Raw genomic sequence first — 18,864 nt, forward strand, 5'->3', positions numbered from 1 at the left:
TAGCACTGTTGCCTTTGCAGCAAGAAGTTTGAAGTTTGGTTTGAGCCCCAGGTTGGAACAAGAGCCTTTCTGCATGGAGTTTGCATGTTCTCCCTGTGTGTGTGTGTGTGTGGGTTTTCTCCGGGTTCTCCGGTTTTCTCCCACAGTCCAAAATCATGCAATGTGGGGATTAGGAAAACTGGTCACTCTAAATTGACTGTAGGTGTGAATGTGAAAGTGAATGGTTGAATGTTTGTCTCTATATGTGGCCCTGTGATGGACTGGCGAACTGTCCAGGGTGTACCCCGCCTACTGCCCTATGTCAGCTGAGATTGGCACCCCTCCTGTGCAGGATAAAGCGGCAGAAAATGGATGGATGGATGGATAATTCTTATGATTCAGTACACTGAAATCATCAGAATTGCTTGCCTGATACCAAACCAAGTTAGAGTAGAGCAGTGTTACTGTATAATGGAAAAGTGCCATTACTCTCAAACTCCTCAAACTTACAATACTCAGCTGCCACCATTAACTCTCATGCCTTTTGAACTGAACGAGTGATTTTATCACAAAGAAATCTCTATTTCATGCCACAGTTAAATGTTCACTGTAACAAGAGTGCATTTACTTCAGATTTAAAACCCTCTCTAACACCACTGCAGTGCCTGCAAGGTGAGGAAACTTTCACCCATTTGGAGGTATTTTCTTCAGGGGAGAGAGCAACGTGGAGGAAGGAAACTTTCTTTGTCAGTAACTAGATATTGCCACTTGTTTCATGAAGAACAGGCTTGTTGAGATACTGGCACAAGAAACAGAGATTGAGAGACCTGTTTAAAGACATGGGGCTCTTTGTAAAGTAATAAGACAACTTGATCAGCTGACAAGATTGCTGCACTTTTGAGCACACATACAGTATGTTGTGGTCATTATTGAGGCTGTGCTAAGGCAGGTGCACAGCTCTTAGTATTTTTGGGTTTTTTTTTTTTGGTTTAACATTATTTCAGTATACATACTGGGAAATCATATCCTTGCAATGTTTTCATTCAAACGCACAGATCCCTTAAAGGGGAAGAAAAACAACGCCTTAAAATACACACAGAACAATTTGACAAAATAAATACAATGAGCAATATATAATAAAAATGATAACACTGATGGAACGTGTGAGTGTGAATGTGTGTAAAATATGCCTCTCATGAACACACACACATCTCCCTCACTATCATTATTTCCATTAGGTGTACTCACTCAAACCTCAAATAGATGATTGGTTCATTGCAGAATCCATTCCTTTAAAAGAAATTATGTGTGCGCTGTAGATAAGTTTGAATTTTATTGTACTATGTGCACAGGGAATTCTATCAATGACTAAGACATTTTTTAGCCATTTGTTGTGTCACTTAAAGGCACTTTTGTGATTACACTGGGAGCTTCCTCTTCCTCTGCTCCTCTCTGATGGGCGTCTCTAGAATGCAACCCTTTGGGACTGTGTGGGGACAGTCTGGGAAGAGGTAATGAGACTGGTACAGACAGACTGGCAGTCATGTGTGAATGTGGTCGCACCCTTGAGTTATAAAAGCATGTGTAGTTGACATCAGCATCTTGATAAATATCTTGGTGAATGTTTCCAAAATGGCAATATAGCTTTATCTTTTGTTGTTTGTTGTAACAATGACAGTAAAGGACTTTGACTTTCAAATTAAGGCAAAATACCATGAAAAAGCAACACATTTCAAATATTGGGGAAAGTAAATGTCTATGTTCGCACATATACAACTAAGTTTTAAAGATCTAGTTTACTAGCCGGATGTATCGCCATTATGTTTTGACTAATGAACTAATGATCACTTCTTAATGATTACATTACGTAATTCATATCTAGTGTGTCTGACACTGACATACTGCAGCGAGAAACTGCATACAAATTAAATGAATAATAAAATAAATATTTTGACCAATAATCAGATCTTTGTTAAAACTCTTCCTGACTCTACTATATTTACATTAATGTGTGGGTTGCAGTCAGTGTAGAGGTGATATGCTTTTTGGCTGATCACTGACCTTTATGTCCCTGTAAAGTGATAAAAATATCTCTTCATCGCCGGAAAATGTGTTAGAAACCATCTTACTGGTAGAACAAGAAAATGAGGAGAGGTACTGTATTATTATATGTGTGTATGTATGTATATATGTGTATATGTATGTGTATGTATACTATATATATATAAGAACACACATAATATACTATATATACTGTATATATAGTATATTATGTGTGTTCTTAATACCTGTAATATCCTCAATAAAGAAATTAATACAAAAAAGAAACCATCTTACCAAATCTGAGTGATTAAAAAAAGTTGCGCAGTGTTTAAATATTAGGTTTTAAATCATGTAAAATTCATGCAGTCTCTGCAGCGAGACGGCGGGGGGCGTGGCCGCTACAGCCACTGTACACTCTCACACAATATACTGAATCCACGAACGACGCGGGTTAAATGTAGAGACACATCATTTTCACCCTTTTGGTGGTAGTTTAACGACATATTGCACATAAACAGAGGTCATTTCTCATTCTCTCTCTCTTTCCCTCTTCCTCTTTATCAGCAGCACCTACAGCCTCACAGCAGGAGTCTGCTCCTCTTTCTCTTCCTCTCTACTTCATTTCCTCATCTGTAGGAATTTTAGATAAAGTGTCAGCTTTTCTGTGTGTTTTTACATCAAAGTAAGTCACATTTTCAGGACAAAGACACCTTAGCTAAGAAGGAATTATGAAATCCACAATTCTGTACTCACAGTTGTTTTTGTTTTTTTTCAAATATTTTCAGCCACTATTTTCTAACGTACACAATGTGTGAATAGGAGAAACTGTATTTGCTTTACACAGTCTTTAAAGATAACAAGCCAGGACAATGACTGATAAGTGCCTTAAAAAGCCTAAACATTGACATTCACAGAGATAACTAATAAATAAATGAAATCAGTGCCTGGAGCTAAGGAAAGAATAATGATACTAATCCTAGGATAACAGGTGTTTGGAGCACCGAGCTCCTTAAAGCAGCGTTGTACTTGCACACACATAAAAAGACAATTTTGTGTTTGACCGAACACATACAGTACATATGGAGAAACTACACACACACACACACACACACACACACACACACACACACCTCCTAACCCTACCACGATCCCACTGAGCCCTCACAAATCGACAGAGCAGAAATGAAACAAGTCTATTGCTTTTTGTCTCAGCCCTTGGAGACACGGTAATACCCGTCTTGATACCAGTGCTATTTTGCCGCCCCACCATAAATCATTGTGGTTCTGTGTGTACACCAACATCATAAACACACGGCCCTATTCAGAGCACCGGGTTAAAACACAGCGGAACCAGTGCACAACTTTCAGCTCAGTGTAAATCTGGAAATACATCAGGAGTGTATACTGGCAAAAAGACAGACAGGGCCATTATACACTCGAACACACAGGTACATACACACACACACACACACACACATAACCCCTTGCACCTCCCTCTCTTGCACACTGAATAGGCCTCATTCAGACTTACCAGCATGTTTGGCAGCCTCAGCTGTGGCTGGATATTCGCACTGCTACTGATGGGCTGAGATGTGCTCCAGTCGTAAGCCAGGCTCAATTTACACAGAGAAGTGAGCAAATCCATCATACAAGTGGTCAACATATGCCAGACAGCTGCCCCTCCCCTCCCCTCTCTTGTCTTTTTGTCTGTTTGGGTTCCAAACCTCCATGGAATAGCCAATTTTAGGCCATTAGAGAGGGTGTGTGTTTATTTGTTTTGGTTTTTGCTACCTCTAGGAGCTTCACTGGAGCAAACTCTGACCATCTCAGGACTTGCATTCCTTGTGTGGGGACCAAAGACTTCAGATTCTAATTTCTGAGTCACTGATTAAAGTTTAACATTACAATATGAATTGTGATTAGGTGAATGGTTAAGATTAGACATTAACTGGTTATGGTTAAGGTTTGTGAAGGCCATCCAAATGAATAGGAAATCAGTGCAGAGTCCTAACAAGGATAACTGCACAAACCCGTGTGTGTGTGTGATTAAGCTGGGGGAGTTGGATAATTCGAGCTAGAGTTTCTCTACACATAACTGTTTCCTTGACCGCTCATAATTACACACACAGAGACTAGACTTTTTGGACTTGCTCCATGGAGGGGGTTCTTTGCCCAACTAGCATGACATCAAACAGCATTTTATCCCCCACTCCTGGACCCATTGCCCATGTTTTAGGATTGGGATTTTCCCAACACGCAGAGTTTTGGCAGGAAATGCCCCTCTTTCCATTGCATTTGCTTGTTTTTTTGTGTCATGCTAAACACACTGCAAAAGCAAGTACATGTGCAAAACAAAACTATTTTCACCAAATAAGGAAAACAGAAACAACCTATTTTCATTCAGCACTAAATAAAAAATACCAGACAGGTATTTTTTTTGTCAGTGGTTTCAAGTACAATCTCTCCAAGATGTTGTCTATTCCATTTTACAGAGAATTATAGTGGGGTTAAGATTTTCTACTTAAATTGCCACTGGTTCTTTTTATGAGCAGATAAAAATGCAGTGAACACTGTATTCACACTGAAACATGTAGTTATTAGAGATAAAAGGGGTCTGTTTATGGTGGAAATATGGCACAGTGTCACAGTTCCATTGCACATAGTATATTAATACTACTGTGTGTGGGCCAAGTACTCATTCTAACAGTGTGCTATTTGCAAAATTACTATAAAAATACTGTTCAAGAGTACTAAAGTCGAGCTCCAACGTCATTAAATGCCATCTGGCTCTTTTTTTAATCTAACTTTTTTCTTGTGATTCATGTTTAAGATTTTAGAAGTCTATGTAGCAGCTGGAACGTTCCATCATTTTTCTTCTAAATGAAACTCCTATATCATACACTGTAAAAAGAACTCGGCAAATTATTGGCTGCCAAACAAAAACTGTAATATTAAAGTAAAATATCCTAATTCCAATAAAGTCCAAAAACATTACTTTTACTGAAATTAAATTAAATGAAATGATTAGATTTTTCCTAAATTATTACAATCAAAGACCTTTAATTAAGTGACAATGCTAAGAGTTCTGCGAGAAATGAATGTAGTTTGTCATTACTGTCATAATTCTTGAAATAACAGGCGGGTTGTTGATTTGCAGATAATGTCTGTAATTTTACAGTTTTATACACTACTTGTAAAGAACAGAAAAACTACTGTAAAAAAATAGAGTCATATACTGTAAAATTAGGATTCCTAATAATAGGCCTATCACATGAGGGGGACTAATAACCATGTATTCATGCAGCCAAGTCTTCAGTCAGTGTCCAGGAAATCTGGCTACAGCTGTTGGGAGGAGGCATCCCGGGAATGTGACAAACCGGCTAAACACAAGTGGCAGTTGGGCCGTCCTCAAATTCATAGCAGACACACAGTGGGGCTGCCCATGCAGCACACACGATTACACAAACACATGCATTGGCCACACATGAGTGGAAACCCTATTGTCCTGACAAGTGGCTTCTGTTACTCTTAACACACAAACATATGCGTCAAAAGAGGATTTCACGGGATTACAGGAAAGTAACACTGAGCTTTAATTGGGAATGTGAGTGTTGTGCTATTTCTCAGTGAGAATGACATTGGCATTACTGATATCATTTGTCTTCACTGTGTGAAATGCAGTGTGTACACAATGGTGCACACAGGACTAGTGATGTTTAATTTATAACACCATCCAGACAGATAATGATAAATGGCATATATGGTCATGCTCTGACCATAAACATCTCTCATACAGTTGCAAACCTCTCATTCAAAACAGACAAATGTAATCATGTAGAATGTGCACATACCCTGTTTTTCTGAAGTCGAAAGCAGTCCATGTCTTCAGATTCTACTCCATGTCCTAAACGTTACTGCCATGAAATCAAAACTCAGCGGAACTCTGAGCTGCCTGAGATCAGCATACAGTATCCTACCACATCCTGTGTTTCCACTCTCACTCTCTCTGCCCGTCTCTCTCTCTCTCTCTCTCTCTCTCTCCCTCTCCCTCTCACACACACTGTGATTCCCTTGATGGGACTGAGGGGGGAAAAGCAGTTGAAATGCAGTCTTTGAAAGGAAAAGTAATGCTAATTCAGCTTTACTGCATTAGATGGAAAATAAAACTGTCTCATTTTTATGCGTCAGGAAACTCTGCCCTCATACAAGGAAAGAAAAAAGAAAACTGTGTGTAAGTGGGTGTTCCAGAGTGGAGCAAGGGCCAGTTGTTGCCGTTTAAACACTTGTGCAGCTGTTGCTAGTAGCAATAGCAGTGTGACAGTGGGGGGAATAAAATGAGAACTTGAGGAGGTCAAGAAATGCAAAATGTCCTCACTGTAAGAATCCCCTAAACCCACAAACTATACGTACTGAGAGATGATACTGGCTCTCACACCCGCATAGATGACTGGACTGAACCTTTACAGGAAATTGAAGGTTAATGCTCTTTGGCTTTTCCAGTTCAGTGAGTCAGACTGGGGGGAAAAAAGACGAGGGGAAAAGAACGGCAGACAGAGATGGAGAGGACATCAACCTAGACCCAGTGACCCAGAGACACAGCAAGAAACAAACATCAGAGATCAGAGAGAGACAGAAAGGGGATGGTGTATGTTGCCGTACCTCCACTATCTCTGTGCAGGCCTGAGTGACGAGGTGCTGCTTGTGAGGATCTATGACAGCCACCTGGACCAAAGCATTGGGTTTCCTGTCTCTGCCTGTGGCCACCAGATCATTACAGGCTACAGCAGAGGAAAGAGAGGGAAAGAGGAAGAGCCGAGTGGAAGGAAGAGAGACGAGTGGATGGACAGAAGGCAAGGGGAGAAAATCACAAATGAGAGGGAGAATGAATATTTACAAGAGACACAAAGTGACACAAATCAGACAGAGCTGTGACTAAAATGAATAACACAATGGCAGGGGAGCAAGAGGAAATAAACTGAGGTTTTATAAAATATCTCCTGTCAGATTAGAGCACAAGCCAGAGAAGTAAAGAGCTGTATCACCACAAAGGTTTTAAGGAGCTAAAACTATTGCCTTTCCTCACGGAGAAAACAAAGTTTGGGGAAATAAAATATATATACAGAACACTGACAGATGCAATTGCTCTGAATTGTCTGAACATTATATTAAAATGGCAGCCAGACAAGCAGGAGTCCCTCTGGGAGAGAGATATCAGTTTTATTCCTTTCTGATGACAGAATCACCGGCTTTGCTGACTCCAAACAAGGACAAGGAGAGTATGCATGATGCATCCCACAATTCCATTATAGGAAATCTTTCACGAAACTCATAACACTCGCTGATTCATCATGAAAGCTGATGAGTCTATCTTTGACACTTAGCTAAGACTTCCTCTTTATCTGTGTACATTAGACATACTGAAGAAAATGTTGTTGTTTTTTTACCATGAATAATAAAAAAACAAACATAAAGCTACTGTCATGTACAACCTTTATCAAAGGAAGAGGCTCATTTATGTGGTTACAGTGGAAGTTCAGTGGACATCATTTTCATATGGTAGAAATTTAAAAACACATACCCTGATAAAAATTACAGCATTGAATCAATGAACACAGCACAATTCTTAAATTCAATTTAACACATTACTTACATAGGGTTTTAATTTACAATGATAATGTTGCTCTGTGAGTGAAATTTAAATAAATAATAATAATAAAAAAAACAGCGATTGGCTTGCCTGAACAGCAAGTGGAGATAAATGTGATCATGCCAGAGAATTTTAGCAGCGTGAAGATCAAAAATTTACTTGTGGGGAAAAAAATAAAGAAAAAAAAAGAGTTCAGGGAGGCAGAACATTTCTAACAATGCAGGAACACTGCCATGGTGACTGTCATTGGCTTTTTTCAATCCAAAACACTGATTGAATTAGTATTTTTGCAAGAAAGGAATAAACACTTTGAGCATGTCAAAACATTTCTATTATTGACCTATTAAAAGTAGAACCGTACACATTCAACAAAATACAGAAAATACCGTTAACATTGGAGACTACACATATCAGTGGGAAATAATTTTCCCCTGGAGAGACTGGGTGAATACACACATAGAGAAATGACTGGGGAGCTCATTGTGAGCCACTCAAAGTTGTCACTGCTTTGCCAGTCATTCCTTACAGCAAACTTTTAAACTACATTAAGTAAGGACTGCAGTGCAGACGAGGCACTGAGAACACCATGGAGGCTGCTGAAAAGACCTAAGAGTCGATGTAAATTACCATTTGGACACAAATTAGGGGCTGCATTTTACATTAAGTAATTAGCAAAGCTCTCTAACTGCCTTATTACTACATCCCAGTGGCTGATTTAAGGTGAGTTACTAGTGAATAGTTTTAAAGGTAAAGCTAAATTACACACCACAAATTTGCAAAATTGGAAACCTCAACTTGACTTTTCTCTTGTTTTGATCTCTTGTTCAAAATTCCCAATTGTATATGACCCAGGCTGTAAGTTTGATATCGGGGCCTAAAAGACAGATCAATGAATAGTGATGTGAAAAGAAATTTCTTTTTCCATCTGTTACATTTAAATGATGTAGCAAACTTTTTGACAAAGACCTTTGATTGCATTCGCTCATTCCTCCAATCCTACGTCGAATGATTCGCTATTGATATGCCCCCCTGTGACCCTCATGTGCAGGATAAAGTGGTAGAAGATGGATGGATGGATGGATGGACAATCAGTTACCAAATTATCAACAATTCTGTCTCTATACATCCTTGATATGACACAATTATTCTGACTGAGGTGGAGGATTAGTGTGAGTCTGGTAGCAGTGGCGAAAGGTAACCAAGTACATTCACTCTCACACATTAAAAAGGACTGCATTAAAGCTCAATTACAATGTACTTATATTTTTTTTATCACTCAAATTTTTATTGAAAATTTTGCATTAAAATTAAGGCATTTATAACCATGTTAAATTAAAGAACGTTTATGCAATAAAGAAAAGACAAAAAAATAAAATAAAATACAAATCAAACATTTGTATTTTAACAAGGTGACATGTGTGTTTCCTTCTTTAATTGTAGTGCAACATCCTGGTCTGATTTTAACCTTCCCAATTTGTTGTGTCGCTCAGCTTTCCCCTATACTCAACCCATTTTTCCCATCTTGACTCAAATTTCCCCTCCTGAAGTCTCAATATGTGTGTGAGTCTTTCCATTTCAAATATTTCTTCTACTACCCCCAGCCATATTATAACCGTCCCCATCCTGTACATTTCCCTGTGTAAGATTCCCCATATATAGCACGGAGCAAATCATAGGTATCCCATAACCCAGTATCACCCTTAAAGTTTCCTCTACGTCTTTCCAGTACTCTGTTATCTTACTGCACTTCCAAAATATGTGTGCGTGATCTGCATCCATCTGACCGCATTGCCTCCAACACATATTCTGTTCCGGGGCAAACCTTCCTTTCGTCTTTGGGGTCATGAAGTATCTAATAATATTTTTCCACCCGAACTCCCTCCAGACCCTTGATCCAGTAGTTGAATGCTGTACCCTGAAAACATTGTACCATTCTTCCTCAGTCAACTCAATCCCAAGTTCCCGTTCCCACTTTTCTTTGATGTACATTGTTGAATTCCCTCTACTCTTCAACATAGCTTGATAAAGGGCTGAGATCACTCTACCCTTCTTCCCATTATATGCATCCACCATTACCTTAATTATCCCGTTTTGCTACAATGTACTTATATTTAAATGTCAAATGTAACACTGCTACTCAACATTGACTCTAAACCTTTAATGACTTAATGAATGAAAGGTTCAGCTCAAACTGAAATGAATAATGCTTTCAGATGATATCTAATATGCACTGAAATAACTTTATTGAATCAATACGTACAATCCAATTCTTACAGAGCCCGTTCTGATTCTTTTGGTATTTATAAGGTTTCCACTGTCAGAGCAAGGAGAGGTAAAGCCACAGCAGAGGAGCATTAAGTAAATCATGAAAAAGTCAGTGAATACGGTCATTACATAGCAAACCGAGAGATGTGTAATACATAAAAGACTCAAATACTGTTTGAAAGAAAGAAAACCCTTTTGTGAATCACACTGCTGATTGAAGTTCACATGAATGAATGTCATCAGCACATTTGAATCTGAATAAATCTGACATGTGAAGTGCATAAGGGGTTCAGAAATTTTAATAGCAGCCATTATTCTGGACTGGAAGAACTAAAATCCATCTGGACCCTCAGAAATCACTGAGCTCATGGGCCACTGATCTATTCCCGGCTATACTTTCCCAAAGGAGATAATAAATAAAAGAAAAAATGTGTGAGTGTGAGTGTATGCATCACATATGCATCACTGAACAAGGAAGCAACCCATACTCTTACACGACATAAAGCTGGGTGGACTATTATCTCACTACAAGTTTTTAAATACAGAACGAAATGTTTAATTCTCAAACTGCATGTTTCTTGACTATAGGAGAAAACAGGGACAGAGAAAAAAGCAAAGTCTTAACAATGTCTAGTTAACCACATCATGTAAAACATCCAATAATATTCAATCCAGCTCAGTGCATTGTGTTTACTTGTTATGACAGTGGTCGTGTGGGAGATTCCATTATCAAGTCCTGCCAATTGTCCCAAAAAAGATTTGGGCAAATGAATTGGGCATTCTGACCCTCTCAACTGAAAGCATATTTGTTGAAGATTTTGCACATTTCCAAAATTTTAGGGTGAATAATTCCAGTTAAAATGGGATTTCATCCATTCTGTGTGTGCATCGTGATTGACTGACTTGAGTAAATAAGGACAGCAAATGTCTTGACATCAAGAGCCTCTGCTTCTGTAGCATGTCTTGTTGAGTGATTCTGATTTCACGTTCCCTTTCTGTCATAGATCTGAGTGTGAGGCTATTTGGACATCCCTCAGCGTCACCTTACAGACAAAAGAGACACACTGGCCTTTCAATTGACTCCAATGTAAACCCACTGTTGGCACATTGACACTCAGAGCAGAGCAGGGGTAAAATAAAAGTCAGAGGTTAGGGTTAGGATAGATATCCAGGTTAGACTTGGTGGATATCCAATATCAATATCAACATTTCCATGAATAATACTGAATCATCAATGATTATAAATAAATTGTAATTATATTCCTTGTCAGTGGCTGCTTAGTACCAGCTTGATGCTCACAGCGACATTGAAATGTTAATGGTTCTTACAGGCGACGCCAAGGGACGCGAGTCAAGAATGGATGAGGGCCAGTCTGGAGAGAAGGATTAAAAGAGGGGAATAATAATATGTGCAGCCAAAAAACATCAGTTTTTAAGAAAAACAATAGCATGGTCACATGCACTGATTTTCATAAAATAAAAGTCTATGTGACTGCGATATGTGGGTCATAAGCCAAGGCCTTTTAACTGTTAATGGACCCACACTGACGTATGTAAGTATGTGCTACATACAATTAAAGGCAGAGGCTGCATAGGCCAGCTATAGGCCATATTGGTTGCCATAGACACATACTCTATCTTTGTTTTCCCTTTCAGTGTTGCTTTATGTGTCTTCATGACCTCGCTACTACAGCCATCCTGTTCACTGAAATCAGACGGGGTGCTGAACCATGCAGCAGCGTCATGCAACATCCCTTATAGGGGATTCAACACTTAGTCTCCCTCTCTAAGGTCACGGATATTATGATGATGGGAGAAGGTGGCAGGAAAGGGAAAGAGAGAGGGTGAGTGCGAAAGGGCAACAGGGACCCTTAGAGAGACATTTAGAGTTTAAGGAAGGAAGCCTGAGTGAGAGCGAGGATAATGATAGACTGACATGGAGGGAGGGAGGAAACTGTGGCCTGTGAGAGAGGTTATCATAATGGCTTGTACACAAGAGAAACAGAGGAATTTAAAATAAAGAACAATATATTTGCAGGGTATTCATTTGTGCATTATCTACCTAGTGTTGAATACAAGAAACTTATTAAACATGTATTAATTTAGCAAATTGCAAACCCTCAAGATGAATTATAGCAGAAGCTTTATGTACTAAATCGATATAAAAAAAGACTACATGGCTGCAAACAAGAGAAGTAATATTTACTGGTTATTATAACAAACTTGGCAGTGGTTTGTTAGCTGTAAGTTGTTTACTTGATGACAGGCCTAAATTAAACCTGTATGTTGTTGTCTGTGTCATATCCATAGGTTAAGGATAGAGAATTTATGTTTTTGAACTAATGATTTTGGAAAAATAATCAAATATAATACAGTGTGTGAAAATAACAGCATTGTTATTTCAATGTGTCAGATAGCCAGGGGAGGGGTGGGGGGTATTTGTTTGGCATTGAATCATGCTGAATTACACTACAACACAATGGGGTGAATCACATTATGTTCGTCGTAAACTTAGTAGTAGTAGATCAATGTGTTCTAAATGTATCACTGGCAATGTATAGAGAGATGTTTAATGCAGAAATCTCAGGTAATGATTTTTGCAGCCATGGGTCGTCAGTTCAATGAGCAGCAGAGTGTCCTTTTGGGTTGATCTAAAAGCAGTCATCTGTTCTCATTGTGTACAAGGCAAAGTGGCCCAGCCATTACCCAGACACAACATGATTGGAGAAAGATAGCTGGTCAATAGTTTCAAGCCAACTTTTTCCAAGGGAAAGGTTGAGAGGGAATATATTGTGATGCCTGGGTTTCTTGGCAAAGCAGCTGTGAGAAAATCTGAGACCCACTCTCTACTAATTTATACTTAGTGGACAGCAAAGTCCATGTAGCACTGTTTTGTGGTTCGATCCAACTTTCGACAAGAGCTAGTATCTAAAGGCATAGCTGGTTGGCAGAGGCAGAAATCAACATTGTTAACCACAGACTAACACTTGTACAAACCAAAAGAGAAGGAGGCTGATGTGAGAAAGGGTTGTTGCAATGACCAAAGGCTGGCTTGAGTGACAGCATACTAAAGCAGATTCCTCAATGGCCATAACCATTGAGCAATTGGAGTAATAATGTTTCTACCATCGCTGGAGACTTCAATCACAAATGCTGTATTTGCTTTGTATGATTGGAATGTGCCGAGCTCTTTCACAATGAATTTTCTGGAAATTAGTTTTAATGCAGTGGGCCTCTGTGACCGCACAATGAATCTAAATTCCATTTAATTGAGAGGGGAGTCATGGGAGTTGCCACAGGAGACAAATATATGCTCATCTCCAGAAGACGATTATTCATCATGATAATTATTTCAACGCTTGAATTAGTTTGACAACATTATTTGCATGTACCGCCATTTGGCACACCTGTTTGCCAGTGGGTCTGGGGAAAAAGGGAAGAAAATAAGGGCTGTCGAGTTGAGATAAATACGCCCTTCAACTGCTTATGAGTCATGTAAATTCATAAGCTACTGACAAATATATTACATCAAACTAGTAAAACACTTCCTGTTTTTGCTGTTTCATGTGTGAATGCAGCCTCAAGCTTGTATTAATTGCATATAATTTAAAATAAAAAAAAACATTTGCAAGATACAATCACAAAATAAATGGTGTACATACAAAATGCCCCCTGTTCTGATTGGCTGTTCCCTGAGCAATGCACGACCAGGTCAATCATATGTGATTACAGCCCACAACTTTCAAAATTCACTCTGAAAGCAGTGGGACAGATGGTCAAATTGGCCGTATTCTGTGTGGAACTTAACCTGTGGCACATCTGCAATGTCGAGGTGATTAAAGGTACACTGACATCCAGCAGCAATGCAGAAGTGGTGAGGCCCAGTGACCCTTCCTCAAGCTTTTTCTCTTCTTTTACTGGATGACTTCTTTTTCTCTCTTCTCTCTCCTCAGGTTGAACTGGTACAGTGTTATTGTGCGTCAGGGCTAACCAGGTGAGCATGTGTGGTTGCAGAAGATGAAACTATTTGGGCAGCTGGGACAACGGGAATGGAACACAGCATATACAAAAATATGCTCTATGCCTGGACAAAAGCGCTCTTACTGTAGGTAGTGGATATCATCCATTAACTATAATTCAGGACTGAATCATTTATAATAATGGCTGGTTTTCAGTTCAAGTGAAAAACAGCATGACTTGAAACTTTCTACCATGTGAGATGTTTGTTAAAGGCAGACATAAAATATCTTAAAACCTTCTAGAAATAGTTCTTATCTGTGTATACATGTACATCAACACCAATATGCCACTGTTGTTACTTTGCATGCTAAGTACTTTACTCTAATTAGACAAAGGACAACATGGCTGATTTCACAACCATGTGTCACCTTATTGGCATTTTAGAATTGTTCTTTAAAATGACCTGTTTACTTTTGGAAGAATGGTGATGGGTGGTAGTCATTATTATAACAACAATTACATTTATCAATATTTCTTCCCACCGAGAAATCCAATTCAATTAGCGCCCCGTCACACATACTGTATATAATAACTGTCTCATTAAAGACAGAAATTGGTGTCATGACAGAAAAAACACAAGCTCTCATAAATAATCCTAAAAACTCTTTATGGTTGGGTATGAAAAATAAATTTGAAGGTGTCAAATTTACAAAGGGATGAGCCTGAGAAACAGCTGACCATTGTATTCTACAGGGTTTACACCAGTGGTTCTTAAACGCTTTATACCAATTAAACCCGAGAAAATATTGAGTTCTTGAAGAAACACCGCTATCGCCAATATTAAAATGCAGTGGTGTAAATAGACCGGCCATAGTCAGCTATGGACAGGAGGCAGATTTATTGCTAGTAAGATAATTTGCTCTCTCATCATCCTCCTCTTCCTCACATATACTTCACACACTGGTATAGCAAAACTGAAAAGTGACTTTATTTATTATTTATTAGTAATTTTTTTGTTATTCATTTTATTTTCCATGCACAATATTCCTAAGCTCTACTCTGAACACATACCCTGGCATATACAGTAGAACAGTATTTGTGATTTTCCTACAACTACCACCAGAGGAAGCTCACTTACCTCTGGTGGTACGCGTACCACAGTTTGAGAACCATGGGTCTACACAAAACTGAGGAGTAAATACTATCTCTTTGTTTTTGCTTACTTTATATAGGGGGCTTTATGTGGACAGCAGTACGCTATAGTATTTTGAAGTTTAATTTTAGTTCTTGAAGAAAAAAAGGCTAGTTTTTACATGTTGGTCAAGATAATGCGGATTAGCCTTCACAACCCTGAGCCAAGATAAAACATCACAAGTGTCATTTTCTCAATATTCAAAGAGCTGGCTGAGGATCTTCAGAAACCAGTGAATAGCTGTCTTACTTGGGCTGAGTGGTACTCGTCGTGATGAGTAAAGAACGTCATGTGTTAAAGAGAGCTCCCCTTTAATCTTTACCATCTAAGGACAGCCATAATCTCCTGAATGCCACATTTGTCTTCAATGATATAATTAAATGCTAATTAGCAGCAGCATTATTTGCAAAGGTTGGACACCTTGTGGTCACAATTTAAACACAAACACATGCAATACTGTACACAAGTGCAATATACTATTTATGCTGTAAATATCAAGCCCATACTGTGTATATTCTGCTGTCTATAATGTACATTCTACATTAACTAATTCTTTATAGTCTAATTGTTAATATCTTCTTATATTGTAATTTTCTTTTCTGGTAATGCATGTTTATTATTTATTATCTTTATCTTTACTATCTTGCTTCTGTAACAATGTAAATTTCCCCACTACGGGACAAATAAAGTACTATCTTATCTTATCTTATGAGTGTGTGCACACAAATAAACACCAACAGTTACTTTTTTCAACCCTGTGGAGCGTGGAGCAGCAGCAGTCAATTCCCAAAACTGACAGGAAGTCAGTCACACCACAAATTGCACTGGCTTCTGTGTCGATTCTCATTCCAGGTCCTAGTCATCCAAAGTCATTGAATCAGTAGCAACTGGACTTCTTGAAGTTGCGACTGAAGAGGCTACTGCAGTTTGTGGTGATAGACAGGTATTAAATATCTGGGTGAAAGTCTGAGTGGTGCTCACTGTGACCCGCTGAGGATATAGAAGCGCACATTTTGGACAGAGGACAGATGGTTTGAAAGAGGAGTGAAAGAAGCCATCTATGTCAAAATTGAGAAACCATCTCTCAACAGAGGAAGGGGTCGACAAAACCACCTATCACCCGCTTACGATGCTGTTCTGTCATCTCTTCCCTGGAGACTAAACAAAAAATGTTACATGACCACAGGCTTGCCATGTGATCTCAGGAGACTTTAACACGGACCACTGGAGCTCTTCAGTCACTCAGAAACAATCAGAAACAATAGACTGATTGTGCTATATCAAATTCAAGTCCAGCCACTACTGCATGTATATGTTCAGTCTGAATGAAGACAGACTCAAGCTGGGCTGGGATGTCACTGGCATGTCAGAGGACTCCTTCTCTGTATTTAAAGTTGGATGTAACACTATCCTTTTTGATGTGGCTCAGGCAAACCTGAACCATCCCTTACTTATGCTGCTGTAGACCTAGACTGCAGTGGTGCATTCACTTACTCCCTCACACTCAGGGTATGAATATGACATTATTACATGACATTAATCTTGTTCCTTCTCTCCCCTAGTTTGTGCCTTTGCTCCCTGTCCTCTGTCCCTCTCTCTCTGTCCTCATATATCAGGTGACCCCTGGGCTACAGGATCCAGATCCAGTTGCAAGGCTACTGTTATTACAAGTAGAAGTAGTATTGTCATCATTATGATTCCTCTTTCCTTTTGTTTGGATTCCATGTGGATAGGGCCTTAAGCTTAGCTAGCCTTGTGTTATGGAAGCAGCTGAGAGTTAAGAGTGTATTCGATGCGTGATGATGTCAGTGTGATGTGTGTGTGTGAGCGACGTGTACGGAGTGAGTGTGGTTTTTGATATACAGTGAGAGAGACGAGATAGATTAGGCGACAAAAGCTTATAACTGTACCTGAAGAACTTCTGGGTTGCTTGTTGTAATAAACGCTCAAAAGAAGAAGGCAAGAGGTGTCCGTCCATGTGTTTACCTGCCGTGTGGAGTTAATTGAGTAAGTGAACCTGAAGAGAAGTGATACTCCTTCATCCCTGGAGAACAACAGAGTCTCCTCCCCTACGCTCTCTAACTACGGTCGGGGAGCCGAGCAGGAAAGTTTAACACTTGTTTTTCACTAAATATTATTGTTTTTAACCAGGAAAGTTAAAGGGGCTACTCGACATGTAGTCAATGGTAGTTATTTTTGTATTGTTAATAATGAGTTTAAAACAATTTAAAAATAATCTATTACATATACATATATGTATATATATGTATGTGTATATATATATATGTATGTGTATATATATATATATATATATATATATATATATATATATACATATCATCATGTCACCTCTCACAAGAAAAAGAAATCTAACAAACTAAAACAGCTCTATATGGATTTAGCAAATGTGATAAGTTTTACAGAGGCACTGTACATTGGGCAAATGTTCAACCAAGGCAGTTAATGTAAAGGAGCAGCGTTCCACCTGACCAGCTAAATCGCTTTTAAAGTGTTTAAACCACAGATGTATGTTTATTCCTGACAATTAACAGTCCTGGTGGCCCCATTGTCTTTGCATTGAGGTCAGAATTACAATGAGCCCTAAGGGCAACTGACAGATCATAGAGAGTGTGTGGGGTTCAGTGGGAGTCATCTTTGTGAAAACAAAAGAAGATGCTTTTGAAAAAAGAAGATGCTGTTGACAGCAGGCACAGAGAAAACCCAGGAGGTCATCAAGTGATTCTCAGGAGGATACCTTTATAAAATGATCCTCACAACATGAAATGAAACTTTAGAAACCAAATCTATTCATGGATAGACACTTTACTGTCCCCGGATTCAGTCTCTAAACAGTGGGGGGCTTGATAAAAGTCCAATATATATATATGCTGTCTGTTTTGACTCTCAGAGATAAGAAATATTTCAGCATTCAGTGCATTGCCCTGAGTAATATTACATTTTCCTGAAATAAAATCCAACAGCTTAGTTGCATAAAGAATGAATAATGTAGATATATTTACAGATATGCCATTAATCCTGAGTGATCTCTGCATTACTGTATCTGTACACATGTGACTCTTTAGTCTGCAGTAACATGTGGTACCTATGGAATAATGTTAGCCATGAGGGCTCAAAGGCCATAAATACAAACTATTCATAGGCCATAAAGCTTTACTGTGTTTCTTCAAAGTGTGCAATTGTCCAATCAAGGCCATAGGACTTCAGTGTAAGTGCCTGCAAAGATGCTAACAATGACTGGGATGGCTGCACTTATAGTACTTCCCTCTGAAGTAAAGAATACTTTGGAATCATAGAAATAAACCCAAGACTTACCAAGGCTGAATTCCACTTGAGACAACTTGGGTGCTAGAATGGCACCTGCGAGACAGAGAAAGAAAAATAGAGGGTAGGTAAGACAAAAGTAGAGGGAGTTAAAAGGAAAGAAAAGGAAAACATCATAACGATGGAAGAGACAAAGCAAATAACACACATTACCCACAGTCTAAAGCTTAAGCTCTTGTATCCCACAACAATTTCCCAGAGCGCAGAATGACATCTACAATTGTTGTTTGCTGGGGTGTGAGCGATGGAGAAAAAACAAGGCTACTTTGTTGAGAATGCTCTAAATAAAAGGGCTGAAAATCTTCATAGGAAATTGTTAATATTCAACACTAGCTTCTGAAAAGAAGTGATCATTTTTCTCCAGAATCAACAAATGACTTTAGCCCAAAACAGGTGACAATCATATAGTCGAAACTAGGGTTGGGCAACGTATACC

The 18,864-nt window shown here is 38.9% G+C and overlaps 1 protein-coding gene across 4 annotated transcripts in view; it reads right to left on the bottom strand.

The window, feature by feature from the left end:
- Positions 1-18,864, bottom strand: part of inpp4b (inositol polyphosphate-4-phosphatase type II B) — a 254,171-nt gene that overhangs the window by 106,280 nt on the left and 129,027 nt on the right. For 2 of the 4 annotated variants that reach the window (XM_058640949.1, XM_058640948.1), the window contains 2 exons: positions 18,420-18,464; positions 6,682-6,800 (listed from right to left, as the gene is read on the bottom strand). In XM_058640949.1, coding sequence (XP_058496932.1) covers positions 6,682-6,800; positions 18,420-18,464 — 164 coding nt within the window. Of the gene's footprint in view, positions 1-3,553; positions 3,613-5,873; positions 5,983-6,681; positions 6,801-18,419; positions 18,465-18,864 lie in introns of those variants that run through there. The other 2 variants (XM_058640950.1, XM_058640951.1) reach the window with 2 other exon arrangements.

This window comes from Solea solea, chromosome 10 (genome assembly GCF_958295425.1).
Source record: "Solea solea chromosome 10, fSolSol10.1, whole genome shotgun sequence".
Lineage (NCBI taxonomy): Eukaryota > Metazoa > Chordata > Actinopteri > Pleuronectiformes > Soleidae > Solea > Solea solea.